The sequence below is a fragment of the Neolamprologus brichardi genome, chromosome 9 (assembly GCF_056152115.1).
Source record: "Neolamprologus brichardi isolate AB-2024 chromosome 9, ASM5615211v1, whole genome shotgun sequence".
NCBI lineage: Eukaryota > Metazoa > Chordata > Actinopteri > Cichliformes > Cichlidae > Neolamprologus > Neolamprologus brichardi.
This window is the reverse complement of record NC_142112.1, coordinates 13,847,813-13,873,490: the sequence shown is the minus strand read 5'-3', so window position 1 is coordinate 13,873,490 and position 25,678 is coordinate 13,847,813. Positions and strand designations below refer to the sequence as shown.

At 40.1% G+C, this 25,678-nt stretch overlaps 2 protein-coding genes across 4 annotated transcripts; both read left to right on the top strand.

Annotated features, from left to right (window-relative positions):
- Positions 1-100: 100 nt before the first annotated feature.
- LOC148101216 (copine-3-like) lies at positions 101-13,434 on the top strand. 2 transcript variants are annotated; one of them, XM_087845943.1, is made up of 17 exons: positions 101-257; positions 1,611-1,780; positions 1,916-2,095; positions 2,187-2,261; positions 2,909-2,980; positions 3,064-3,141; positions 3,225-3,314; positions 3,922-4,020; positions 4,105-4,188; positions 4,309-4,368; positions 4,553-4,686; positions 5,017-5,071; positions 6,817-6,868; positions 6,971-7,104; positions 8,250-8,483; positions 8,580-8,707; positions 13,354-13,434. In XM_087845943.1, the coding sequence occupies exons 2-16, from the start codon at positions 1,622-1,624 to the stop codon at positions 8,697-8,699; spliced, it is 1,626 nt and encodes a 541-aa protein (XP_087702069.1). In that variant the 5' UTR covers positions 101-257; positions 1,611-1,621; the 3' UTR covers positions 8,700-8,707; positions 13,354-13,434. The 2 variants fall into 2 exon arrangements, with proteins under 2 accessions (XP_087702069.1, XP_087702068.1); XM_087845942.1 differs by lacking the exon at positions 13,354-13,434 and having other exon boundaries at positions 8,580-9,883.
- Positions 13,416-25,323, top strand: LOC102793228 (copine-3-like). 2 transcript variants are annotated; one of them, XM_087845941.1, is made up of 16 exons: positions 13,416-13,510; positions 15,627-15,815; positions 15,956-16,135; positions 16,257-16,331; positions 16,425-16,496; positions 18,177-18,257; positions 18,374-18,463; positions 20,413-20,511; positions 20,629-20,715; positions 20,882-20,941; positions 21,098-21,231; positions 22,145-22,199; positions 22,324-22,375; positions 23,371-23,504; positions 23,606-23,842; positions 24,471-25,323. In XM_087845941.1, exons 2-16 carry the CDS (start codon positions 15,657-15,659, stop codon positions 24,612-24,614), a joined length of 1,659 nt encoding a protein of 552 aa, XP_087702067.1. In that variant the 5' UTR covers positions 13,416-13,510; positions 15,627-15,656; the 3' UTR covers positions 24,615-25,323. The 2 variants fall into 2 exon arrangements, with proteins under 2 accessions (XP_087702067.1, XP_006806436.2); XM_006806373.3 differs by having other exon boundaries at positions 23,929-24,617.
- Positions 25,324-25,678: the final 355 nt, after the last annotated feature.

Genomic DNA, 25,678 nt, shown 5'->3' with positions numbered 1-25,678 from the left:
TTACAACAGCGTGTTTGTTAATATAATGTTATTCCAGGTGAAGCAGACACACCAAACAGGCATTTACACAAAACTTCAACTTTAGATAAAAGTAGTTGTAAAATTAGTTTAAGTTGTGAAGCGAGCAGAACACTGGGCAGGGCAGAGTGTGGGCTCCACCCAGTGCGCCAACACAGCTGTTGCTGTCAGATAAACGTTACGCGTTCGTATAGGAGCAGAGGCAGAAAAAAAGTGTATATTTGTCAACAACTACACAGGTAAATGATCCAATAAGCATTATGAAAAGATAATGTAGTGTGAAAGGGAGAAGTGGTGTGGTTGTTAGAGCTCCACCTAACTGTCACTGCATGCATGTGTTAGCTCGAGTAACGGTAACTTACATTATTTGGTGGTGGTACTACAAAGCTAGAAATCTAAGGGAAAGTCATCATAGCAAAATTAAATATATGTCTATTTGTGTGTGTGTGTGTGTGAGAGAGAGAGAGAGAGAGAGAGAGAGAGATCCAGATTTTTAAACACGAACAGTTGATTTATTTACTTATTTTTAACTGTGACATAAAGTCTGTCAGTAAAGATTGATTGAATGATTGATTGACTGATTGACGGTTTTCTAACATTTCGCTCGAAGCTCTGAAATTACAGTCACGTGATCAGTTACAACTCACCCATACTTTCACTTCTGTCCCTTTAAACGTGACTTTTCCTGCACTTCTGATAGATCCATAAATGTGTGTGCAGTGTTTTGTGTGTAAATCAAGGGTTTATGTAGCCTAATCTCCGGCTTCCAGATGCTGTGCCAAAAAGTGATCGCCTGCCAAAAAACTGATTTGTTTCTGTGTTGTTGTTTTTTTATGTCTAATATCTTTACGAATGTTGGTAAATAGACTTCGGTGAACAGGGTTTACAAAGGGGTAGTCTCTGTTATTGTACTTATATTATAACCAAGCCGGTTCTTTTTGTCCACTTAAAATATGTTTACATAACTATTGTTATATTTGTTGCCATTTCTGCTTCCTCTTGGCCAGATTACTCTTAAAAGAAGACATTTTTGATGTCAACAAGATTTTTTTTAACTGGATAAATAAAGGTCACTACCATTATTATTTTTCTTTTTATGTTCTGTTTTGTTGTTGCCCTCTAATGTTTAAAGAAAAACAATAAAAAGAAAGTATAAAAAAAAAGTCACTGCCAAAAACTGTTTGCAGCTTCTACCTTGTGACAGGAATGTTGTTTTTGGCTCAAGATGACTTGATATCATTCATGAGGGTACATTTGACATATCTTTCACATATTATAGACCAACAAGTTATTTATAGCAGTTTAAATTGGCAGACATCGTTTTTTGGCACACTGCCTCTCGGACTGTACTCGTTCTTAAATTGCTGTGGACATACCACCAGGTAGCGTAGTATTCAGTGATTTATGTGTGAACTTAGTGGCCTGGTTGTGGTGGCGTTTGACCATCTGAGTCTGCCTTACGTTGGACAACCACCACTACCACCTGACTAAAGTCATGACTGAAGATTGAGTAATATGTAGTAACAAGTCAAGAGAGCATTTTGAGAAGATAGAAGTGCTCTGAAGAGATTTCTGTGGTTTATCTTTTTCAGGAACAGCTGCAATGGCCTCAGGTGGGGTCCCACTGCCCACAGCCACCCAATGTGCCACTAAGGTGGAGCTGAGCATCTCCTGTGAAAACCTAATGGACATGGACGTCTTCTCCAAGTCTGACCCTCTGTGTGCTTTGTACATCAACACATCAGACTCTCAGTGGTATGAGGTATGTAATTGGCAGTGATACGAGATTTTTGCATATAACAGTTAAGACTGCAAATCTATGGCGGGCATTAAATAATATGTTCTAACCTAAGTCATGTGACTTACGTTACACATCTGTTTTTACTTTGTGAATTAGTTTGGCCGCACGGAGATGATCCTGAACTGCCTGAATCCGAAGTTTGCTAAGAGGTTTGTGATCGATTACTATTTCGAGACGGTGCAGAGGCTGAAGTTCTGCGTGTATGATATCGACAACGATACCTACGACCTGAGTGACGATGATTTCCTTGGAGAGCTTGAATGCACCCTCGGGCAGGTAAGTTTCCCCTTTATCAGGTTGCTCTTTAAACACTGATCGTTCGCCCACTGCTTTAGCGCTCCTTGTTGTTTCCATCATTTGTGTCCAGGTCGTTTCTAATAAGCAGATGACGCGGCCATTGTTGCTGAAGAACAGGAGGCCGGCAGGCCGTGGGACCATCACAGTGAGCTGACTCTTTTGTCTGTGTGAACTTAGTTTCTCCAGTTTGTCCTTCTGTATGCATCTATGTGTGTAAAAATAAGAATATTCTTAGCTTGTAGGGTTGATTTTGCTCATATTTTGCTAGAATTAGTCATTTTAGCAAGCTACAAACAAATGCTGTGGAACCCTCGTATTGATTGATTGGCTTCCTGTAGTGTAATATGAGTGTCAGGGCTCATGGCTGGGTTTGTAAGTCTAAAATTGCAGTTTACTTGTGCCAATTTCTAACCAAGTGATGGATATGACTGTTACTGTCCTGCTTTGTCTACTGTTTTGTGATAAATGAAACCATAGTGTACAAAATGAACACCATGCTGTAATAATTAAGAAGTAAAACTATCATTTTAGACCATAAACCTACTGGGAAAATATATTCTAAGGTAATTCATGAAGGGAGAAATTGTGTGATTTTCTCATAGATTTCTATACAATCAGACTTCTTTTTAAAACTAGAGAAGCTGCCCCCTGCTGGCCATCAGAAAGAATGCAATTGCACTTTTAAATTGGCTTCAATTTTTTTTGTATATAGCTGAGGTTATGTTAATATTTTACATAAAAGAAAACCACTGTGAACCTTTGTAAAACTGCAGTTTTTCTCCTTTTTGATAGATCTGTGCTGAAGAAATCACAGACACCAGGGTAGCAAACTTTGAAGTGTCTGCCCGCAGGCTGGACAAAAAGGTAATGAAAGTTGCTTTAGTGTTTTTTAATAAAGTTCGTTAAATTTAAGTTCTGTGAATGACTAACTGGGAATGGTTTGTCAGTATCTGTGGTGGTCCGACCCTTTCCTGGAATTCTACAAGCAGACAGAAACTGGATGGCAGCTGGCTCACAGGACAGAGGTACACACATTTACCATCAGGTCCTTCATCGGCGTGCACTAAATTCCCGTGGACTCGTTACTCACGGTAACCTGTTTATGCAGGTTGTGTACAACAACCTGAATCCAATATGGAGGCCGTTCCGCATCTCATTGCGAACTCTTTGTGGCGGAGATGTGGAGAAGCCTATTAAGGTAATTCTATTCAGTGAACCTGCACAATAAAATGCACCCAATTAACAAAACCTGTAAGCACCTCTTAAGTAACACTCCAATGGGTGAAACAGTGGATTTCATCCCCCTCCTTCACTTTTTTGAATTTTCAAATTGGCTTTATTGACCACACTGCTGACTAATAACTAATCTTGTAATTGCAATTCTCTTATTATCTTACAAATCCCCCAAACATATAAAACAAAGGGAGTGCTTGTGACCCAGTTGGATAAGCGCTACGTGCATGTATGCACGATTCATGACATCACCACGTGAGGTTTCTTCCTCTTTGTTTACTCATTGACTTACTGCATTAGCTATTGCATTTATACTGATAACTGTTTGCACTCTTTCCAAAAGTCAGGTGTTCAGAATATGACGACGCTTCGTCACTGACTGTAAATAGTGAATGATTAGTGGGGGTTTTGGCAGCAGTCTAAAAAAAGACGTTATTTTCACACCCTGACCAAGAACTTCATCATCAACCATGGTTTACTCTTTCTCTCCTCCTGTATGATCCGAACGTTTCATGCAGTAGTTTTTACATGGTCCCCCGTTAGAGAAAAATCTTCCTGTTTTGCGTCCTCAGGTTGACTGTTACGACCATCACAACAGCGGCTCCCATGATCTCATTGGGAGCGTTAAAACCACACTAGCAGAGATGCAAACGGGGACGCACATCTCCCCGGTGAGGCCCTTTATGTTTTGTGCGTGTGCCTCTTGTGTGTTATAGTGTTTATGTTACACTGACATTAACATGGTCTCGTTTCAGGCTGAATTCGAATGTATTAACCCCAAGAAGTCAATGAAGAAAAGCTATAAAAACTCCGGGGTCGTTTGCATCCGGCAGTGCCAGGTAAGGAATTAAAACTGTTACTCTGCCTCGATTTTACAACATATGTCCCACCAGGTTTGTTTTGGATCCCTGTACATTGTGCATTGCTGCACATTGTTAGCGTACTCTTTACTTTTACAGATAGTGAGGGAATACACCTTCCTGGATTATATCATGGGTGGATGCCAAATCAACTTCACTGTGAGTGTGGAAATATTTTTATTGTTAAAGTAAATAAATTGTTTGGTAAGATTTGTGATATTTCTAAATTGACTGTCACATTGCACGGCACTCTGAAACTTGCAGAATACATTTGAAGTATGTCAGACGTTTACCTGGTGACTGAAAAGCTCTCTGTATGTTGACCCGTATCCTCTCGGTCCAGATCGCCATTGACTTCACGGGCTCTAACGGGGATCCGAGGTCTCCTCAGTCCCTCCACTACATCAACCCAGAGGGCTACAATGAGTACCTGGCAGCCATCTGGTCAGTGGGTAATGTCATCCAGGACTACGACAGGTGAACCCAAGCATCCTACATTATCCCACCATCTAAAGTCTCAGTGAAAGAAATGATATCAGAGGAAGAAACAGATACTGAAAAAACAATATGTTAAGCCAGAGTTGAGCAGAATGAAAGAGTCTTATCACCAACTTACACCAAACCCCCCCAGAAATTATTAACCTTTTTGCTACTTACAGTGTTAATATTAAAAATCTTTAATGGCAGCATCCTTGATAATCACCTACTTACTGTTAAACATTTTCCCTGGAACTAGTTTCTGTTCAAACTTGGGGCCCACTGATCTACTGCTCGATGAGCTCATGAGTTTGTTCTGTCTCTGTGTAGTAAGAAGATGTTTCCTGTGTTTGGTTTCGGAGCCCAGCTCCCTCCATCCTGGCAGGTATGAAATATTCATTAAAGAAACAGCATCATTGATGATGTGTGACACAAAGTTGTTATTTCGATATCACTGAGTTATTAAGGTGCTTTGTTGTGTTCATCCTCTCTCTCTTGGTTGGAATTCTGGCTGTTGAAAAGCATTGGAAATTTGCAGTGTCTCAAAGGACCAGTGCTGCGGCATTTCCACTCGTTACTTGGATGTGACTGCTGAATTCAGAGCGCTCTCACATGATGGTGTGGTTTTGGGGCTGTTGAGTGTCCCGTTGTGTATGAAAGGCAGTTTGCTCTGACTGGTAATGCTCAATGAACAGTAGGGTGGTGGAGCGTAGCTCAGCTGCTGAGGCACCGCAGTAGAAGGCGTGATGCTGTGAGCCTGATGAACAATTGAATGATCCCTCATTAGGGAGCTGATGCTGCAGTTTGTAACATCAGCTTCTTTATTATTTTTCTTTTTTCTCTATGTCCTGACGTGTCTGGAAACTTTTGCAATCAGAATTATGATCTTTATGCTGTGTTGTGGCTCTTGTTCACATGTTTCGTTTATGTGTTTATTTGATCATTTTTATGAGTGTTATTTCAGCTATTACATTATATGTAAAATGGGCAGCACGGTGGCATGGTGGTTAGCTCACAGCAAGAAGGTCCTGAGTTCAATTCCACCTCAATTCCGTCTTTTTGTGCAGAGTTTGCATGTTCGTGTTTGTGTGGGGTCTCCCCAGGTAATCCGGCTTCCTCCCACAGTCAATAAGACATGCATTAGGATAAGTAGAAGCAAATGGATGGATTATATGTAAAATAGTGCAGTATAGTGTGACAGTGTTTAAGCTAAGAAGCAGAAGGGGGGAAAAAGGGGGGAAAGGAGGAACTGCTGTCGACCTCTGCATCTGTAAGACAACACAAGTACAGTGCCTGAACAAAAATACAAAGATGCACAGATTTGCAAATCAGCAGAGTATGTGGAGAGTATGTGAGCAAGAGAGTGAGTGTCTTTGTCACAAAATGTATGTGACAATGAGGGTGGGAAGCTGGAATAACGCCCCCCATCCGCAGCCCCCAAGAGTACCAAAGACCTGAGGCCACACATCACTGCAGCATCTGCATCAGGAGAACAGGCGAAGCTCCAGATAATCTAGCGAGAGTCCCACAAAGAGCTTTTCATATTCAAAGTTGGGCTTTTGGAAGATATCTGCTTGAGTTAACTTTACATTAGATTCAGATCATTCGGGGAACCCGCCTGCTAGTTTGCTAGCACCAGCTAGGTTAAATGGCCAATTGTTCAGGGCTTCCATTATAATCAAAGCCAGTCAAATATGCATGCAGCTTACACTATATGTTTATTTCTCCTGACATTTATAAACTCTTACAATCTTACTGATCACTCAAAGCGCTTTAGACTGGAAGTTCCCATTTTTTACCACACTGCCTGACAATTTCGATTCACTGACTAACCTAACATGCATGTCGTTGGACTGTGGGAGGCAGTTGGAGTACTCAGAGAAAACCCACCCAGGTACAGGGACATGCACCCAGAAAGGCTCCAGCTAGGACTCAAACTAGGAACCATCTTGCTGTGAGGCATCAATTCCAACTGCGACATAGCATATGTATATTCTTATACAAACACACTGTGCTTGCTTCTTATCATTCATGTACCCCCCCCCCCCCCTCACCCCCGTGTTGTGTCATGTACATGTCAAACACAGCTCTCTTGAACAGTTAAAGCTTTTGTTGATTTTACTCCTACAGGTGTCCCATGAGTTTCCTGTCAATTTCAATCCAGCAAATCCCTTCTGTTCAGGCAGGTTTAAACTTCTCACAAAGCTGTGTTTGGTTCTTGAAAGTTGCCCATGGATGCTGTAATAGTGAACCACTGTACCTGTGGATGTGTGTGCCTCTATAGGCATAGAGGGCGTGGTGGATGCCTACAGACACTGTCTACCTCAGCTGAAGCTCTGGGGTCCCACCAACTTTTCCCCGATCATCAACCATGTGGCCTGCTTCGCCAGACAAGCTCTCCAGCAGCGCGTGGCCTCAGTAAGGAAGCAGGAAGTGCTTACAAACACTTTAATCATCCTTCTGCTGTTTTGCTCCCATGACATTGTTGTGCGAGCTTCTATTTTCTCATCTGCATAATATGCTAAACTGTATGTATTTCCCCAACTGTGTCCAAATCTTTATTTTACAACAATTAGCTACTTTACACAACTTGGCTTCTTCTGTGATATACACCTGATGAACACCTGCTTTGTCTAACTTTCTGAGCTTTCTTCTCAGATTTTCAATTCAATTCAACTCAATTCAATTTTATTTATATAGCACCAAATCACAACAAATGTCGCCTCAAGGCGCTTCATAGATACAGAGAAAAACCCAACAATCATATGACCCCCTATGAGCAAGCACTTTGGCAACAGCAGGAAGGAAAAACTCCCTTTTAACAGGAAGAAACCTCCGGCAGAACCAGGCTCAGGGAGGGGCGGCCATCTGCTGCGACCGGTTGGGGTGAGAGAAGGAAGACAGGATAAAAGACATGCTGTGGAAGAGAGACAGAGGTTAATAACAGATATGATTCAACACAGAGAGGTCTGTTAACACATAGTGAGTGAGAAAGGTGACTGGAAAGGAAAAACTCAATGCATCATGGGAATCCCCGGCAGCCTACGTCTATTGCAGCATAACTAAGGGAGGATTCAGGGTCACCTGGTTTAGCATCCAACATTTTTATGGCTCATTATGACAGATTTATGCCGGCCTAACAGTAAAAACAATTAATCCGCTTGACATTTTTATGACTTTAAGAGCCGTTTTTCCTACAAATTAAGATATAATTTGTATCACTTGGGGATTTCTACAACTTTGGACAGTTTGAACTTTTAGAGTGACTAATCATATGTCACAGCTTTTCTCAATAGGCCATAAAACTGTCAAAGCTACACATTAGTCCCAATTATTAAATCCCAAAATAACCACTGTGCATCAACAGGTGCTCATACAAAAAAGTGCAGACTTATGATATAAATGTAGATAATACTTGACCAAAGTATATGAGCACAAATAATTTGAGTATATGGGTCAAATGCTTAACATTGGTATATAGTGTATACAAGTATACGTGTTTCAGAATATATGTGTGCCATCTAATCCCCAACTCTGTGATCTACTTTTCTGTCATCGTGCAGAATTACTTTGTGCTGCTTATCATCACGGATGGAGTGATCACAGACATGGACCATACACGTGCCGCTATCGTGGAGGCCTCTCGTCTGCCCATGTCTATCATCATAGTGGGTGTTGGCGGGGCAGACTTCAGCGCCATGGAGTTTCTGGACAGCGATGACAAACTGCTGCAGGCGCCCAGCGGGGTCGTCGCCTCCAGAGACATCGTGCAGTTTGTGCCCTTCAGAAATTTCCAGGTAGGAAAGCCAGCCTTCCTCTGCTCAGCACACAGGCGCAAACCTGAGTGCTGCTGAACAAGCCGACTTCTCATTCTTGTAAATTTATGTTTGCAGAGAAACAGCGTGGCCCTGGCGCAGAGCGTGCTGGCAGAGCTTCCCGATCAAGTCACGTCCTTCTTCAATGCCTACAAGCTGAAACCACCTAATCTTTTTAATGTTCCTGAGCCGTCCTAGTTAAGCAGGTTAAATGTACTCGAGTATCTCCAATGCACTTCCTGTCTGTCTCACTTTCTACATTCAGTGCATAGAGGGGTGTCAATCAGTGTTGGGCAAACCATTTGAGATTTACAGATTAATGATTGCTTCACTCTGGAACACTGGAAAGCGGCAAATCAACTCTGAGGTGAAATCTACAATGGTAAACTGGAACAACTCAGAATAAAACAGTTAATGCTATTTAAAATCACATGCCATCAGAAAAAATACATTAACCAATAAATAAATAAATAAAAAAAAATATATATAAAAAAAAATAATAATAATAATAATTTAATATTTGTATACAATGACCATCAGTTTCAGCTTGCATGGCTCACAAATAAAATCCAGAGCAGGACAGCGTTATGGCCGCGGAAATGCTTCCTCAGGCTAAAATTTGGGATTCTTCTCCATGATGTCATCACTGTGTGGGTGGTTGAGCAACAGTCACCCTTTCGCAAAAGCTCTAAACAAGTGGTTGCATGACAGCTGCCTAACGTGTAGCATCACAGTGGTCAGGATGAAAGGAAACAGGAAGTGGCTTTGAACAAGCAAGCCAACCTTATCCTTTTAATCGCTCAGAAATCAGTTTCTGTTACAATTAACAAAGAGCACCCAAATGGCCTTAAACAGCAAGTTTAATGTTGTGCAGTTGACTTTTTCACAACATCTATGTAAATAACTAGTATTACAGTTTCTCTAACAAGCTGAGTGACTGAGGGGTTTTCCATGTGATTTGAGACCCTCCAGCTTGTTCACTGCATGTAATTAATAAGAAATCATAATAACAGGAAACAATCACAGTGTACTCCGTGCATCTTCACACGTGGCTTTGCTGATTAAATGCTATATTTGTTGCATAAACGAATGGCACCTTATTTGTTGTGTGATCATAACATAAAAGGAGACAAAGCTCAGAGTCTACATTGTTACACTGGATGTTCCCAGCTAGCAACCTGACCCCTGCTACCTTAATTAAAGACTTTGACATGTAACCTTGTTTGCTAACAAGATTTTATACGTTGTGTAGATGTGAATATTTATTGTTGTTTATAATGGTTGGAAATGATTTTGGCTCCCCTGTGTGGCCCACAGTGGTTGCTCCCGACGGTCTTTTCCCAAATTAAATAAAGGAACTGCCAGCTGGCGGCAAAAGTGAATTAGTAACCATGGTTATTAACTAGATTAAGTACCACAGTGTGTATACACATTTCCATGAGGATTTATATCCTCATGATTGATGCAGAAACATGTTTTCATACTTACTGTATATTATAGTAGTGTATAGTGTATACACGTTTTAGACTGCAGATAATGTATAATAAATTTCTAGTAACAAATAAATGTAATAAATTATTCTCCTCCATCATAATTTTGGGGATGTCAAACATAAGGCCCGGGGGCCAGAAGTGGCCCTCCAAAGTCTTCAATCTGGCCCCTTGGGTGGCTTTGGAAAATGTGAAGGAGGGCATACATTTCAGACTTTTAACTGTATGCTGACAGATTTATTTCAGTTACTACAGCAGGGTTTCTTTATCATGCAGCTAAACATGCTGTGTAAATTACACTTCTTTTTTTATATTTAAATGTCTTATTGTAGCTAAATGTCTGTACAATGACAGAAAAGGAAGTTTCACATAAGATCAACATGCGTGGCTCACGATGTAAAATGAGTTTGACATCCCTATCTTGATGCAACGAACAGAACACAGATTTAAAGCTGGTACAGCGGGCCCTTGTTTGTCGCGGGAGTTACTTTCCAAAAATAACCCACGATAGGTGAAATCTGCAAAGTAGCCAACTTTATTTTTTACAGTTATTATAGATGTTTAAGGCTGTAAAACCTCTCACTACACACTTTTTTCACTTTTCAGGCATGAACATTTTCACACTTTCATCTCTTGTTTAAACACTCTTAAAGTTCAAAATTTTGTGGAAAAATAAGTCCAGTATTATAGAATGAAACCAAAGGCACCGCAGGTGCAAAATGTTTCATCGATATTGTTACAAACTTACAAACATACAGCACAGCACTTCAGAGTCACACTGCTAGCAATCAAGCTGAATGCATTCTGTACTGTACAGGAGACATGGCACAAAATTGATTGACAGTGGTCTACAGCCAATCAGGACGCAGGACACAATGCGCTGTAAAAAAAACCACACACACACACACACAAAATATGCAAAATTGCACCAAAAAAAAATCCGCGAAACAGCAAGGGCACAAAAGGTGAACCGCGTTATACTGTACTTGAATTTTTGGTGCTACAAGCTGCTGGATCATGGAGTGCACTTAGTTTTTGTTAAATAAATGTCATGTGTTGTTGTTATTAATGTCAGGACATAATCATTTTTTATCAGGTCACAATATGTAAAACATATTGTGAGAGGGAGCATGCTCTCGTTTCAACACGCATGTCGGACTCGATTGGTTCATTCTGTGAGAAAGCTGTATTGAGGACTACAGTTGTCACAGAAGTATTTAAACATTTCCTTAACTAAGAACTAACTGCACAGGAAAAAGACAAATGTGGAGAGATCTTTTGAGGCATTTGTAAATACTGTAGTTTTTTTTATGATTATTAAAAAGGGATTTACAAAAACAAACACTCAACCAGTCTTTTAAAAGAGAATATGGGATTTTCTTATAAGCTTTTGAATTTGTAGTCATTTAGTTTTCCTTTCAGTTCACATGCACTAAAATGGAAATTCAGTTAACCTGCAGTTTAATCTGACACTTTAAGGCAGCATGAATTAGCTAGGCAACTAAAGGGTTCAAACCCCTCTTGGCAACCCTGAGATGTAATACCACCTCACATAACATGCCATAACATAGTAATACTGTAGCTAAATAAAGATTGCATTCATTCTCCTTTAAACAGAGCAAGTTCCTCTCCTAACTAAGTGCTTTAGGGTGCTGAGGCTTATAAAAAAACAATAAAAATAAATTAGCACACCCTAAAAAAAGGATGAATGAGAATATAAGTTTCAATCGCTCTAAGATCTCTAAGCTAAAAGGTAGAAGGAGTGGGTGTAGGTGGTAGGAGGCAGAGATGGGTTTTTCTGTTTTTTTCTTACTTTTAATTGAGTCATTTCTTTCTTTTTATTCTTTTAGATATCCTCAGCCACCTTCTCACTGTTTTGCTGTGAATCTTTCCTTCCTCTTCCTCCCATTTCTTGTCAATTTTGTTTGTTATAAATGCAAGCTCATATAAAGACAGGCTGTATTCTACATCCTACAGTCTGTAATATCTTGGAAGGATCAGAAAAACAAACTCAATAAACATGACCAGTAATGTTGTGGGGATGAAGCCGGACTCCCTTAAGTTGGTGTCAGAGAGGCGGATGTTGTCCAAGATAAGGATAGTGCTGGACCTCCCACCCACTCCATGACGTGCTGGCCAGTCACAGGAGGAAGCTCACTGATAGAGTGAGATTACTCAAATGCACCACTGAAAGACACAGGAAGTCATTGCTGCCTGTGGACATCTCTCTGTACAAGTCCTCCATTTAATGCACAAATACATCTGTATTTGTGCACTTGTACAGGCTGGTTGTTGGAAAACAGACGTCTTACAAGTCTTTACTTTGGCTACTTTATTAAATGACACCAAAACAGCTATACTTGTTTTTGAAGGGACCACTACACACTATAAACATTTTTGGGCTTTCCCACACATTTAATGGTCCTCACTGTTTTTCATAACAAGAACTGAGGAGTTTTAGAATTTCTTTTTTTCGGAGAGGTATTTTGAAGATTTTGTCCAGTTTCCAGCTGTGTTAGCATGATGCCTTTTATGGAAAGTTTGGGGCAGGGATGTTAAAATCATTTTACACTATGATCTTAAGTAGGCAGGGCAAGGGAAAATCTTAATAAGAGTTAAAGAAGTGCAATTTCAACAACACATCTCAGTTTTTCTGCATGATAAATATATAAAATTACTGAAAACGTTCTGGTAGCTCACCAGACTGTCCTATATCTAAAAATCATTACATTTTTGTTGATTCACAACTTACAATCTTTAAACTGAAATTTCTGTAGTAGACAGTTAAGAAATGGGAACTTTTCTGCCGTTTAATTGTTTAACTTACATACTTACAAAACTTAAACTAAACTTAAAACTTACAAAAATACAGTTAAAAGTCCAAACATGTATACCTTCCTACATATTTTCCAAAGCTGTCAAGAAGGCCAGATTGGAGTCTTTGCTGGGCCGATTGTGGCCCCCGGGCTTTATGTTTGACATCTGTGACTGCAGGGCAACATGTAGTGGAACCATTGACTGTACAGTCAATGAGTGGAACTCGAGTGGAACACACAGTGTTAGCTGCTAAGAATGGGCTCAACGATCACGTGAACACAAAGTAGTGAGCTGGTTGGTAATTTACTTAAATTATGGTGTTACTTTAATTCTAAATAAATGTACGAATTCATGTGTTTTATCGTTTACTATTAAATAAAATAGTTCACTGTAAATTCCGCGACACTAATAGTCCTCCATACACCACCCGCATGGCTATTATAAGCTTTTGGGCTGACTTCCTAATGGCAAAAGTGTGTCCTTGTTTATTATTTTTACAGTATATGTGTTTGTGTGTGAGTTTTATACCTTTTTGTCTCATGTAGTTCGTACAGTTGATTTGGGAGGTCGTGTTTGCGGTCGGTACGTGAAGTGAGCGCACTGGACTCCGCCCACCACCACTGAGCTAGCTGTGCTGTTGCTGCAGCAGCTGGAAACAAACCACAGCACCGCAGCAGTGTCGCTAGCAAGCAGGCTTACGAGGTAAGCTACCACGGCGCTAGTCTTGACATTTGCAATTGTTCAAGAGTTTAAGCGCTGCTGATGAATTCCCACAGAGTGTGTGTATACTTTTTCTCGCGTCATGTGACTGTCGCTGATAATAAACCCATTCAACTTAACGAGAGAGTTCGTAGGTGTGGCTTTTCGCGTGGTGTTTATGTGAACAGCCACAACCTTTCTGTGTTTCTTTAGAGAAGTTTTTAGGCAACTAAATCTAATATTGTAACGTTAATTAAGGTTTATTTATTATGTGCTAATGTTTGTCAGTTGTCTCTGATGGATTGACTTCTTGTTCTATAATCTGGGAAATGTGTGTCAAACATATCTCTCGTGAATGATACCGAGACATTTTTAAGATAGAAAGGATATTTCTGTCACGAGATGGAAGCTCCAACCTTTTTTTTGCAAAGCAACTTTGATAAATTCTTTATTTATCAGTGTAAAAGTCTCATTGACATTTAAAATGTCTTTTTCAAGAAGTGTCAGGCCAAGAAGGCAGCAGAAGTCCCAATAAATATACGCTGACAGTTATATAAAGATGTTTTAAGTGACCAAAAAGGATTAGTTTATTATATTGTAGAACACAGAGTATGAACAATAACACAAAGATAGTTGCAAAATACATGGAAACACGTGTTGAGGGGAGTGTCGGCATAGACATTTTGATATAACAGATATGATTCATTCTCTATGCTGGTATTTCCCTGCTGGTCACGTCCTCCACTGCTTCATGGTGGTTGGTTTTAATGTAAATGATCAACCCAAACCCAAATGTAATATGTACATTAAAATACAATGTATAACATATCATGTATATAAAAGCATCTTCCACTGACTGTGCATTATTATTAGTACATCTGTAATTTCTAAATGGCTTTGAATGAGAACATTAACTAGAAAGCCAACAGATATTACACTAAAATACTAATCATGTGTATTATTATGATGTAATAGATCAATAATAAGGTGACTGATTATTTGGCTGGCAAATAATCTGTGCAAAAGTCTTGAGTCATCACTGATTTCTTTATTTTTCTCTTCCAAGCAGCCACACATTTATGTAGGTTCTTGAGCAATCGTTCAGCAGGCTTTCTCTTTGGACATTGACCACTCCTCAGTCCTTGTCAGCCCGGTTCTTGTACCTGACCATTTTCACACAAAACAATAAAAAAGAAAGAAAGCAAGCATCTAAAACAGCCTTTAAAAAAAGAAAACAGCTGTGGCAAAACAGCAATACTCCGGTAGCTGGAGCGCCTGAAAAAATACCATGAAATCATGGAAATATACAATCATGACATAATGAAAACTTTCTGTAGTTAAAACAGGGAAATATTCCTATTAAAACACAGTTGTTAGAGCTCCAGGTGTTGTGCCAAAAAGAAATTGTCGTCTGCGGGAGCGCGCAGAGCTGCTTAAAGCTGTAGCGCCCAGATTACTTACAGCTACTTCCGTGCAACTGATATAAAATGCAATAAGCTGAAGGCAGTTTCAACCGTCTGTTTGTTGAAAATAGTAACACGACCGCACGACATGACGCTCTGTTCTAATACATTTAATACATTAATACATTTAATCAGGCCGAAGTAATGTTATTAGTTAGGTTTTATTATGTGACTTTAAGTGAAAAATCTGGGGCTTTTATTGCATAATTAATGTAATAATATGTTATACCACCCATTTAAAAAAGACAGAATACTTTTTAGTAAACTAGTAACTGGGTTTAAAATGACATTTATACTGTGGTTGAGAATTTGATGAGATTTTGTTTTACAATGACAAATCCTGTGGCTGAACATTTAATTCTGTTAACAAGTAGACCACATCAGAAAGCTTCTAACAATTTTACATAAAAAATAAAAGTCTGCTATTCAAATAGTTTTTTATGAGCCATAAAAACAAAACAATTAAAATTAAAAAAACATCTAGCAGTTGAACCAAGGGTACCCTAAACTTACAGTCACACTGAACGTGACAGGTTCCCCCGGTACTGCAGACGCCTAAAGGTTTTTGGACACATGTAAACAGCAAAGTTATGTTTCAGTCTGTATTCTATGTTCTCCGTGTTCATTTTCTGTTTATCCACATTTATGGTTATCAGCTCTTGTGAGTTGAGCATTTCCCGGCTGCAATGGCGGCAGTTGGAGTCCAGCAGACGAGGGTCGCAGACTGTGTGACCAAGGTGTCGCTGAGCATCTCCTGTGACCATCTGCTCGACATGGATGCATTCTCAAAGTCCGACCCTCTGTGTGTGCTTTTCATGAACTCCTCTGGAAACCACTGGTTTGAGGTAAGTAGGCTTTTGTTGTGTGGATTTGAAAGGCCTTACTCTTAAAAAATTAGAGTTATCAATTTCCAGTTTTAGGGCAACAGCTCAACTTTAAAAGTTCCTAAAAGAAAATCCCTGACTGTGAAACGTGTTTGTGTTAGGTTGGTCGCACGGAGAAAATCAAGAACTGCCTCAGTCCCAAGTTTTCCAAGCCTATTGTCCTCGACTACTACTTTGAGATGGTGCAGAAGTTGAGGTTTGAAGTGCACGATATTGACACTGACAACTGCAGTCTGCAAGAGGCTGACTTCCTGGGACAGCTGGAGTGTACCTTGGGACAGGTTTGCCATCTTTGATTTCCATTACAAGCCATTTGTCTATATATATACTGAAAGAGCGTTAAGTGGTGGGAAGTGGTATTGGCATTGTTTAGTGATGACTAAGATGTGTCTTTCTGTTCAGATCGTGTCCTCAAGAAAACTAACAAAACCACTTGTTAAGAAGGACAAGATACCTGCAGGAAAGGGAACCATTACTGTGAGTTTCTTTGAGTGAGGGACGCAGTGATTTGGTGAAATCTGAGTGCACTTATTTCACATTTTTAATGCAAAACTGCTTCTTGCTCTCTAGATATGTGCAGAAGAAATGACTGACAACAGAGTGGTGGCATTTGAAGTCGCAGCAAGAAAACTGGACAAGAAGGTGTCGTAGACTAGAAGGAATTATGTTCCTGTAATCAGAAATCTTTACGCGGATGATTTGACTGAAGTTACTAACTCTTACTGGTCACAGTTTATGATTAGAAAAACATTTAACACCACTCATCAAAAGGTTATGTTTTTATATTTAGAGAAAAGCACTTGAACTGATTAAAATTGTTTTGGGTGCAAATCAGTGGTCATAGGCACACATTTGCAGTGTTTCCAATGAAAAGCTTTGTTTCAGTGACACATTTTTTGGATTAAACAACCAACAATTTAATTAGTTAAGAGTTGAAATCATAGTCATAGGGAAGTTGAAGTCATAGGGAAGCATGTACCAGTTTCCTCACAAACCACCATAATCTGTTGTACTGGGAAACTTTTCATGAAGCTGCAAGTGTGTTGTGTTAAAAGGCCAGAAAATTAGCCAGACTGTTCTTCTTTTTAAAACAAGGATTGCCACTCCATGCAGGAATTTCTCAATGATTTCACACAGTGGTGAGAGTTTGCAGAGAACAATGCTCTTGCCAGAATAGAAGGAGAGATATGGTAAATGGACAGATTCTTATATAGCACTTTTCTACTCCCCCAGAGCACTCAAAGTGCTTTATACAACATGCCACATTCACCTCCCCCCAGCCTTTGAAGTGCTTTCTATTCATACTGTGACAGATGCATCAGAGAATTAGTATCTTGCCCCCAGATGCATCACAGAGGGGGAGACAAGGATCGAACCACCAACCTTCCGACCAGCACTTGACCTCATAGCTACAGTCACCCTAGAATAGGAACCAGAGTACAATTTAGCAAGTGGGGGAAAAAAGACCTTACAGATCGTTGGTCGGCCTCTGGATTCTGAGAAACAGATTGTCCTGGTTCAGATGTGTTTGATCCGTTAGGTTTGCATTAGGTAACACAATGTTTGAAAATTCGCCAGAGTGTTCTTCTTCTTCTTTTTTAAACAGTGATTGCCACTCCATGCAGGCAGTTCTCAGTGATTTCATACAAGGGTGTGTGCTACTCCTTTCAGGGAAGCAAACTGCTCTTAAAAGAGTAGAGGGAAAGATAGGAACCAGGGTACAATTTAGCAAGAGGAAAAGTAAGTTAGAGTCCTAGTTTGGAAAAAAGAAACTTCACAAGATCCTTGATGGGCCTCTGGATTCTGAGAGACAGATTGTCCGGGTTCAGATGTGTTTGATCCGTTAGGTGTGCATTAGGTAACACAATGTGCACCTACAGAATGTGGATCTTTTCAAAATGATTTTTGATGAATGTCTCCATTAACCTTTATTTGTCACTGATAGCATTTCTGATCAATTCAAAGTTCTATTAAATGCAAAAATATAAATGTCTTTCTTTCCAAAACGAAGAAATTTCCACGTGAAGCCAAACTTTTTAAGTGTCAGGGATGTGACAGCTAAGATTATTGAATCTGAAAATTCTCTGAAATGTGATTGAACAACTCGAGCTGTGCCTGTTTAGTAAGTTTAGTTTAGTAATGACTCATGGACACAGTTAGCTGGATGTAACTCCAGGTGAAAAAGTGTAAAGGCAGCTGATGAGCAGTGATCGATATCGTGTTATGGTGGTATAAAACATGTCATCACTTTATCCTCACTTTAGAATTTACAGTGTAATCTGTGTTTGTTGTTGCCTGCTTTTTCCTCCCTTTTATCTCCAGGATTTTTTTGGCAAATCCGACCCTTTCTTGGAATTCTACAAGCAGACAGAAACTGGATGGCAGCTGGCTCACAGGACAGAGGTAAACCTGCACTCATTGTGTTTGAGGCTTTCTGGCGCACGGGGAAAAGTGTTTTACGTTTGTACAGTTACATCTCCCAACACAGGAAGTCTTTCTGTATCTGTGTTGTTGTGCAGGTGGTGAAAAATAACCTAAATCCCGTTTGGAGACCATTCCAAATCCCAATTCAGTCACTTTGTGCAGGCGATGTTGAGAAACCTATCAAGGTACGCACACTCATACACACATAAAGTATGCTGGTTTCTTTTTTCCTAACTGTCTGCAGAACTGAATGATGTGAAGCAGCCAGTAAAACTGGAAAGTTGGGATGCACTAATTGTGAAATTCTGGAGTGGTGCTGATGTTTAAAACACCAAACTGGCTGATAGCCAGTGTAGCAGGGAGACAACATAGGCATCGTTAGAAAGTTTGTTTGTTTTACACATATATCCTAAAAACAAACATTATGACTACTGAAGCTTTTATTTTCACCGTTTTTCATCTCGGAAAGATTTGAACCCTAAACGTCCTCTGTTGTCTCCCTCTTGCATAACTTGCATATCCTTGATCTTACTGCCACTAAGGAATTGTTGTGAGTATTAGTTCATGTTGTTGTTGTTTCCATCCTCTAACTCTTATTAAGGCAAACTTATCAGGAAGAGATGCTTTCCAGTCAGCAGTACACGTGAGGTAACTGTCGACAGTGTCAACATGGAACGTTGTTAATGTGAAGGATGCAGGGTCTGTGACAGGACCGGCTCAAGTCCTGGATGCATCTACATCTATCTTAAAGGAACGCACACTTTCAAGGAGTTCGGCCCATTGGTTAAATTTACCTGATCGTTTACTGACACAGTCTGGGAGCCTTTAATCAAATGTAATTAACAACACTTTAAACTATGTCCAAAAATGATCTCTGATTACAAAAACAGCTAACAAAATCATCTTTTTGAATCTTCAAATATTCCTGTTAAACAGGATATGAAGCTTCTTTATGAAGTTTACTGGTGATTGTATTTGGTGGCTCCACACTATATCCCATTTTGATCCTGGAAGGAGACACAATTTCACAATATCAATAATTTGATATAAAGGTTTAGGTAAGCTAACCAAGGGGTCAGTTTTCCAAATGGGACAAGTTTTCCATTAAGATGGATCCATTTTTTTACTTACCCATTAGCTTTCATAGCTGTTGAAGAGTCACTAGTGTGAAATTAGTTGTAAAGAGGAATACGGTGCTGCATAACACTCCTTGCGATCGCTTTGGTTGCTAGCGGGTTGCTGCAGTTGCCACTTCACTGAATGGAAGTGCAGATGTGTCTGCAAACACAAACTATTCTCTAAACGGCAGTGGAATATGCAAACTGGAAACAGGGACTGTTCACCTTCAAAGTGAAAGTTGTGCCGATTGAAGAGTGTCAGTGCAGTGCTAAAGCACAACTTTAGCTTTGGGAGTGACAATCCGCGTTTCCTTTTTCAAATGTTCAATGAAGCTTTTTCAAGTTTCACTACAGATTGGACAACAAATAGCACGTATTTGCAGACAAATTAGCATCTTCCACACCAACTGCTTGCCACAGACGGGGAAGTTTTTGGTGTAGCTCCATCTTTGCAACTGATTTTACGTAGCGACGTCCAGCAACCTTCAGTAACCACTTGCCACCCGGTCTGGAAATTTAGATTTTTCCTAGTCAACAGAGGTTACTGAGGGGTCACCGACAGACTGGTTTATCGGCCCGTGTGACTGAGGCCTAAGATGTCCATGCTGTGTATGGAGCTGTTTGTGTTTTCTGTGTTCTCTCAATGCCGAAAGTGTTACAGAATCTACTGTGTGTGACTGTGAGCAGGTCCTGCAATCGCTCTAAAGGAGGAACTCTGTCACCCCATTTGCCAGCTTAGATGGCCTCTGTGTGTGTGTGTGTGTGTGTGTGCGTGTGTGTGTGTGTGTGTGTGTGTGTGTGTGCGTGTGTGTGTGTGTGTGTGTGTGTGTGTGTGTGTGTGTGTTTCTGGGTGTTTCTGGTTGACGTTTTAGTATCATGAAGTCGCCTTACATTTGAAGCTTCACGCCCACCATGCTTTTGCCTCACCTACTTTGATTTCCAAGCGCCGCTGATCATTTCGGTGCAAAATTTGGTGATTCCAAGTCTCACCTCTCCTCACTGCCTCTGTTCGCTAGATTGACTGTTATGACCACAACAACAGTGGCGATCACGACTTCATTGGAACATTTCAGGCCTCGCTCAGTCAAATCCAGCAGGCAACAGAAACATTTGCGGTGAGTTCATGTGTGTGTGTGTGTGTGTGTTTGCCAGTTTGAGCATTTTGCTTAAGAATAAGCAGAGGGGGGAAAGTACATCCTGACACCTGTATGCTGTGTTTCTCTTCTTCACAGGCGGAATTTGAGTGCATCAACAGCAAAAAAAAAGAGAAGAAGAAAGGATATAAAAACTCTGGCATCATCATCATAAAAAAAAGCAAGGTACTCTGGTTTTAGATGTTTTTAATATGTGTGTTTGATATGTTTTCTTATGTTTTTAGATATATCATTAGTCCTGTTGTTTATCTGCTGGAGCACAAAAAACAACATTGTTTACCCTTCTTAATAGATAAGTACTACTGCACAGTAACTCTTGTGGTGTTTACAGATAGTGAGGCAGTACACGTTTCTGGATTACATAATGGGAGGCTGTCAGATTAACTTCACTGTGAGTTTCACATTTATTTGTTAATCCTAATCCTTCCAGTTATCATTTGGAGACACACCTGAAATATTTAACTGATGTTGACATTTTATGATTCATTCATAATTAACTGACTTTTATTTAAAAAAAATGCAACACATCCCTCTGGGGGCGGCGCAGATCGCAATTGACTTCACAGGCTCCAATGGGGATCCCAAATTCCCCCAGTCACTCCACTACATCAACCCTCAGGGCTACAATGAGTACCTGGCAGCCATCTGGGCAGTTGGTAATGTCATCCAGGACTACGACAGGTAAATACATACATAAAGGATTATGCAGGTGCAGAAAGTAAGTCTGTTTTCCTTCATTCAGAAACATTATAAGTCAGACCGATTTAAAAACAAGCTCCACCGTAACTTTTTCTTTTCTAGTCTTAAAGGTTTCTGTGCACTTCATCAGTTCATCTACAGTAATTTCAATGCAATTTAGCATGTCGTTTTTAAGTCTTAATATGCACCTCGCTTTTGGCAAACTCACAATCATTCTTACAAGCCTTGAAAGACCTAATATATCACAGTACTAGTTGCCCACATTCAACAAGTTTCAAATAATGAGGTCAGTGTGTGGGCATGTAATCCCTTGTGAGCCAAAAGCTCCAGCTTCAGACTGTTTTACTCGTGGCTGTGTGAACACTACCAACTCAACCCACCTTCCTCCTGTTCAAGTTAGTGAGAGAGTCAGTCAGGAGAAAAGGGGCTCAAACAGAGGGGAGGGGGCTAGCAGCAAAGGTGGCCCATGGTGAATATGGTGCTGGGAATGAATATAATAGATCTCTGCTCTCATAATACCATGATAGTAGCAGCAAAATACTAATAATCTGACCAGTACTTATCTGTTATTTTGAGCGTTCATTCCTAATGCATGGATGAATAACCGAATTCCCAGCAAACCACTTAATGCAGCATGTCAGCTGACAGGCATTAAGCCAGAGCACCAGCTTATCATCCTGATATTCACTAGTTTTCTTGCACTACAGGAAAATAAATGATTAACAAAGTGAAAACATGACGGCGTGAGAAGCAAGGCCAGGATGTCTTGTTTAAATAGAACCATGAAGAACATTAATGTAAAGAGTCTGACAAAAAGACTTAATTTTAAATGTTCACTGGTCTTTACAAACTGACATTAACAGTCTTTATTTTTGTATTGCTTCCTTTTGCACAGTGATAAGATGTTCCCTGCTTTCGGTTTTGGAGCACAGATTCCTCCTTCATGGCAGGTGATTGTTGCACTTTTGATGTTTGCGTACATGTGACACGCAGCAGAAAGATTGTTTGTGTTGTAGATAAGTGTAAGCCATTGCAGATACGATCATTTGGGATCTGGGTTGTTTATGTGTGCAGGTCAGCCACGAGTTTCCCATCAACTTCAACCCATCCAATCCATTCTGTGCAGGTAATAACAGACTGAATGTAATGTGAGATTTGTTTCACACTGCCATGTGTTTGTATAAACATTAGCAGTTATTTAGCACAGTGGAGGTCAGTTCAGATTTGCCAGTGTGCAGAACAGCTGCAACACGGGGAAAACAATTATATGTTTTACACTAAATAAGAGATATTTTTATTTTAACATATTAGTAGATTTATTTATGCATCTTGTTCTTCTCATAATTTAATTTCTATGTTGTGACCTATTGCTTAATAAACATGGACGTACCTTTGGGTATAAAATTCAATTCAATACAGTTTTATGTGCACAGTGCCAAATCACAACAACAGTTGCCTTAAGGTGCTTTGTATTGTAAGATAAAGACCCTGCAGTGTTAGAGAGAAAAATCCAACAATCAGATGACCCTCTTTTGAGCAAGCACTTGGCGACAGTGGGAAGGAAAAACTCCCTTTTAACAGGAAGAAACCTCCAGTAGAACCAGGCTCAGTGAGTGGTAGTGATCTGCCCTGAGCAGCTGGGGCTGAGGGGAAGAAGACAAGACAAAGACACGATGTGGATGAGAGCTAGAGATGAATTATAACTAATGATTAAATGCAGAGTGGTGAATTAACACATGGAGAGTCTAAAGAGGTGCGTGAAGAAGAAACACTCAGTGCATCATGGGAAGCCCTCAGCGGCCTGTCCCAGTGTAACTAAGGGAGGATTCAGGTTCACCTGATCCAGCTGTAACTTTATTAAAAGAGATCATTTTAAGGCTAATTTTAAAAGAAGAAAGGTTTTCTGTCTCCTGAATCCAAACTGGGAGCTGTTTGCACATAAAACAGACCTGAAAGCTGAAGGCTCTGCCTCCTATTCTACTTTTAAATATCCTAGAAACCACAACTACAGGAAACCTGCAGTCTGAGCAGCTTGCTTTAGTGCGGTGATACGTTACATTTCATCAACCTTCATGTAACTGTGACCCATGACTTTATGATGTTTTTGTGTGTGTGTTTCAGGTGTAGAGGGTGTGGTTGCTGCCTACCAGCAGTGTCTGCCCCAGGTGAAGCTTTACGGCCCGACAAACTTTTCCCCCATCATCAACCACGTCGCCCAATTTGGAAGACAGGCGCTGCAGCAGCAAACTGCATCAGTGAGTTACAGAAAGTTTGGAACCAATCAAAGCAGTCCTAATGTCAACTGACTGCTCCACTCTGCTGCTTTTTTTGTTCCTGTTGTCCTGATGATTCACAGGAATACTTTGTGCTCCTGATCATCACTGATGGAGTAATCACGGACATGGACGAGACACGCAACGCCATCGTCAACGCCTCTCGTCTGCCCATGTCTATCATCATCGTCGGGGTCGGAGGGGCGGACTTCAGTGCCATGGAGTTCCTGGATGGAGACGATGGAGTTTTGCGTTCGACAACAGGAGAGAACGCCATGCGGGACATCGTGCAGTTTGTGCCATTCAGGCAGTTCCAAAATGTAAGCCGTGGCAAGCTATAAAGCACACTCTTTGTCCAGATGCACCAACACCACCAACATTTGAATGTTTGCACATCTTATTTCAGGCGGGCAGTGCAGCCCTTGCACAAAGTGTACTGGCAGAGTTGCCTGACCAACTGGCCTCCTTCTTCAAGTTATTTGAGCTGAAGCCCCCCACTGAACCGAGTCCTACCTAAAATGTGCAGGAGTACCCCAACCAACACGCTGATCGTGCCCCTCATCCTTCCCTTCATTTGACCCGAGCTGCAATCAGGATTTATAAATATCACAGTAACCTTGCTTTTTCAAGGTTATGTCATGCCTTGATTGTTCACAGTACGTGGTGCATTAAGTCATCATATACTGTAGGTTTGTATGAGCACAAAACGGTAACTTAATGATGCACGACTCTGTCAAAGCCGTGTGAAGTTTTCTAGCTTTTCTAGCTCTGGTTTTATTGGCTGTAAGAACATGTGACTAGCTTAAACTTTAAACACCTTCTCTTGGGTGCTGTGCTCAAATTACAGCTGCAGCTCTGCAACCTCCCTGCTTTCTTTTCTAACTGCATGTTTCTGTGTGTGTGATTGGCAGACTTTCACTGTTGCTCTGTCTCTGCCCTTTGTCTCAGTGTCCTAAAGAACAGCTTGCTCAGAGCATCCTGGCAGAAATCCCAGATCAGGTGTCTGGCTTCTTCAACACCTTGAATTTGAAGCCGCTTGAGAGCTGCACACCTACTTCTGACCTCTCAGCATCTGCGCCACCCCTTCTGTGATTTATTCTGAAAACTATCTTTCCTCCTTAATGTCTTACCTACAAATGTCTTGTGATTCCTCACCTGGAATTTTTTAGGAAAACTTCCTGCAGCTACAGGGCAAAGCCATACTGCATTAATATTATCAAAGATTTCCTAATATTTGCTAATATGTGGAAATTTATGTCAGTTAAGTGCCAGATATAAATGTTGCTTTTATTTTATTACCTTTATTAAAGGATTTATTGTAACTGTGTTATATTGGGTGAGTTATTATTGACTGTTAGTCACATGACACGGTCTGGAGTATTTAACTGGGTACTCCAAGTTTGTGCTTATATCATCTCCTCTGTATTACAGCCATAACTTCTTTGTTGGTTTTCACCATTTCATGTTGTAATGGAAAATATACATTTCAGTTTAATACATTTCAATTTAATATTTCCAGCAGATTTCAGGTGTGATGCAGTAAGTTTTACAAAATGAATCCATATGTACTGATCCCGATGTTCAAAATAATACATTTGTTGTTCTGTTTTTATAGACTTTTCTACAGTTATGTGATTTTGATGTAAAATACTAAATGTGCTTGCATGTCTTAAACAAAAAGAATCAAAGTGATTAAGAAAATCATTTTTTTACATAGTGTACTTTTTTGATTTTTACTTTGATTTAAGAGGAAGTAACAAAAAATGTACTTCAACATTTATTAAATCCCCCGATACATTTCCCTTGGTGTATGTGTAAATTCATTGTTGATATTTGGAGCTGTTTACACTGATGACTGTGGCGTTGCCTTATGCACTATACTTGTCCTTGTCACGGACGCTACCTTTGTCAGTATTTTACTTTGTTATAAAACACAAAGGAAGGAAAAATACCATGAGTTATCCTTCTGCATTCTTGTCATGGTGAAAAAATACTGCAACAGCCAGTTTTCCATGTTGTTCTTTGTGTCTGTGTGTAATCCAGTTCAAGAAATAATTCTTAGCTTTACAGGTGAGACTTCAACTCAACTGGTGCAACTAAAGCAAAATCTCTTCCCTGTCAGTTTTGGTATAAATCTATATTTTAAAAAAATGAAT

Excerpts from the sequence above, each read along its gene's own strand:
- LOC102793228 (XM_087845941.1), top strand. The coding sequence starts at position 15,657 with ATGGCGGCAGTTGGAGTCCAGCAGACGAGGGTCGCAGACTGTGTGACC. Across the intron at positions 21,232-22,144 it reads GTCATCCAGGACTACGACAG|TGATAAGATGTTCCCTGCTT; the intron begins GTAAATACATAC and ends CCTTTTGCACAG. Across the intron at positions 22,376-23,370 it reads ATCCAATCCATTCTGTGCAG|GTGTAGAGGGTGTGGTTGCT; the intron begins GTAATAACAGAC and ends TGTGTGTTTCAG.
- LOC148101216 (XM_087845943.1), top strand. The coding sequence starts at position 1,622 with ATGGCCTCAGGTGGGGTCCCACTGCCCACAGCCACCCAATGTGCCACT. Across the intron at positions 2,981-3,063 it reads CCCGCAGGCTGGACAAAAAG|TATCTGTGGTGGTCCGACCC; the intron begins GTAATGAAAGTT and ends ATGGTTTGTCAG. Across the intron at positions 3,315-3,921 it reads ATGTGGAGAAGCCTATTAAG|GTTGACTGTTACGACCATCA; the intron begins GTAATTCTATTC and ends TTGCGTCCTCAG.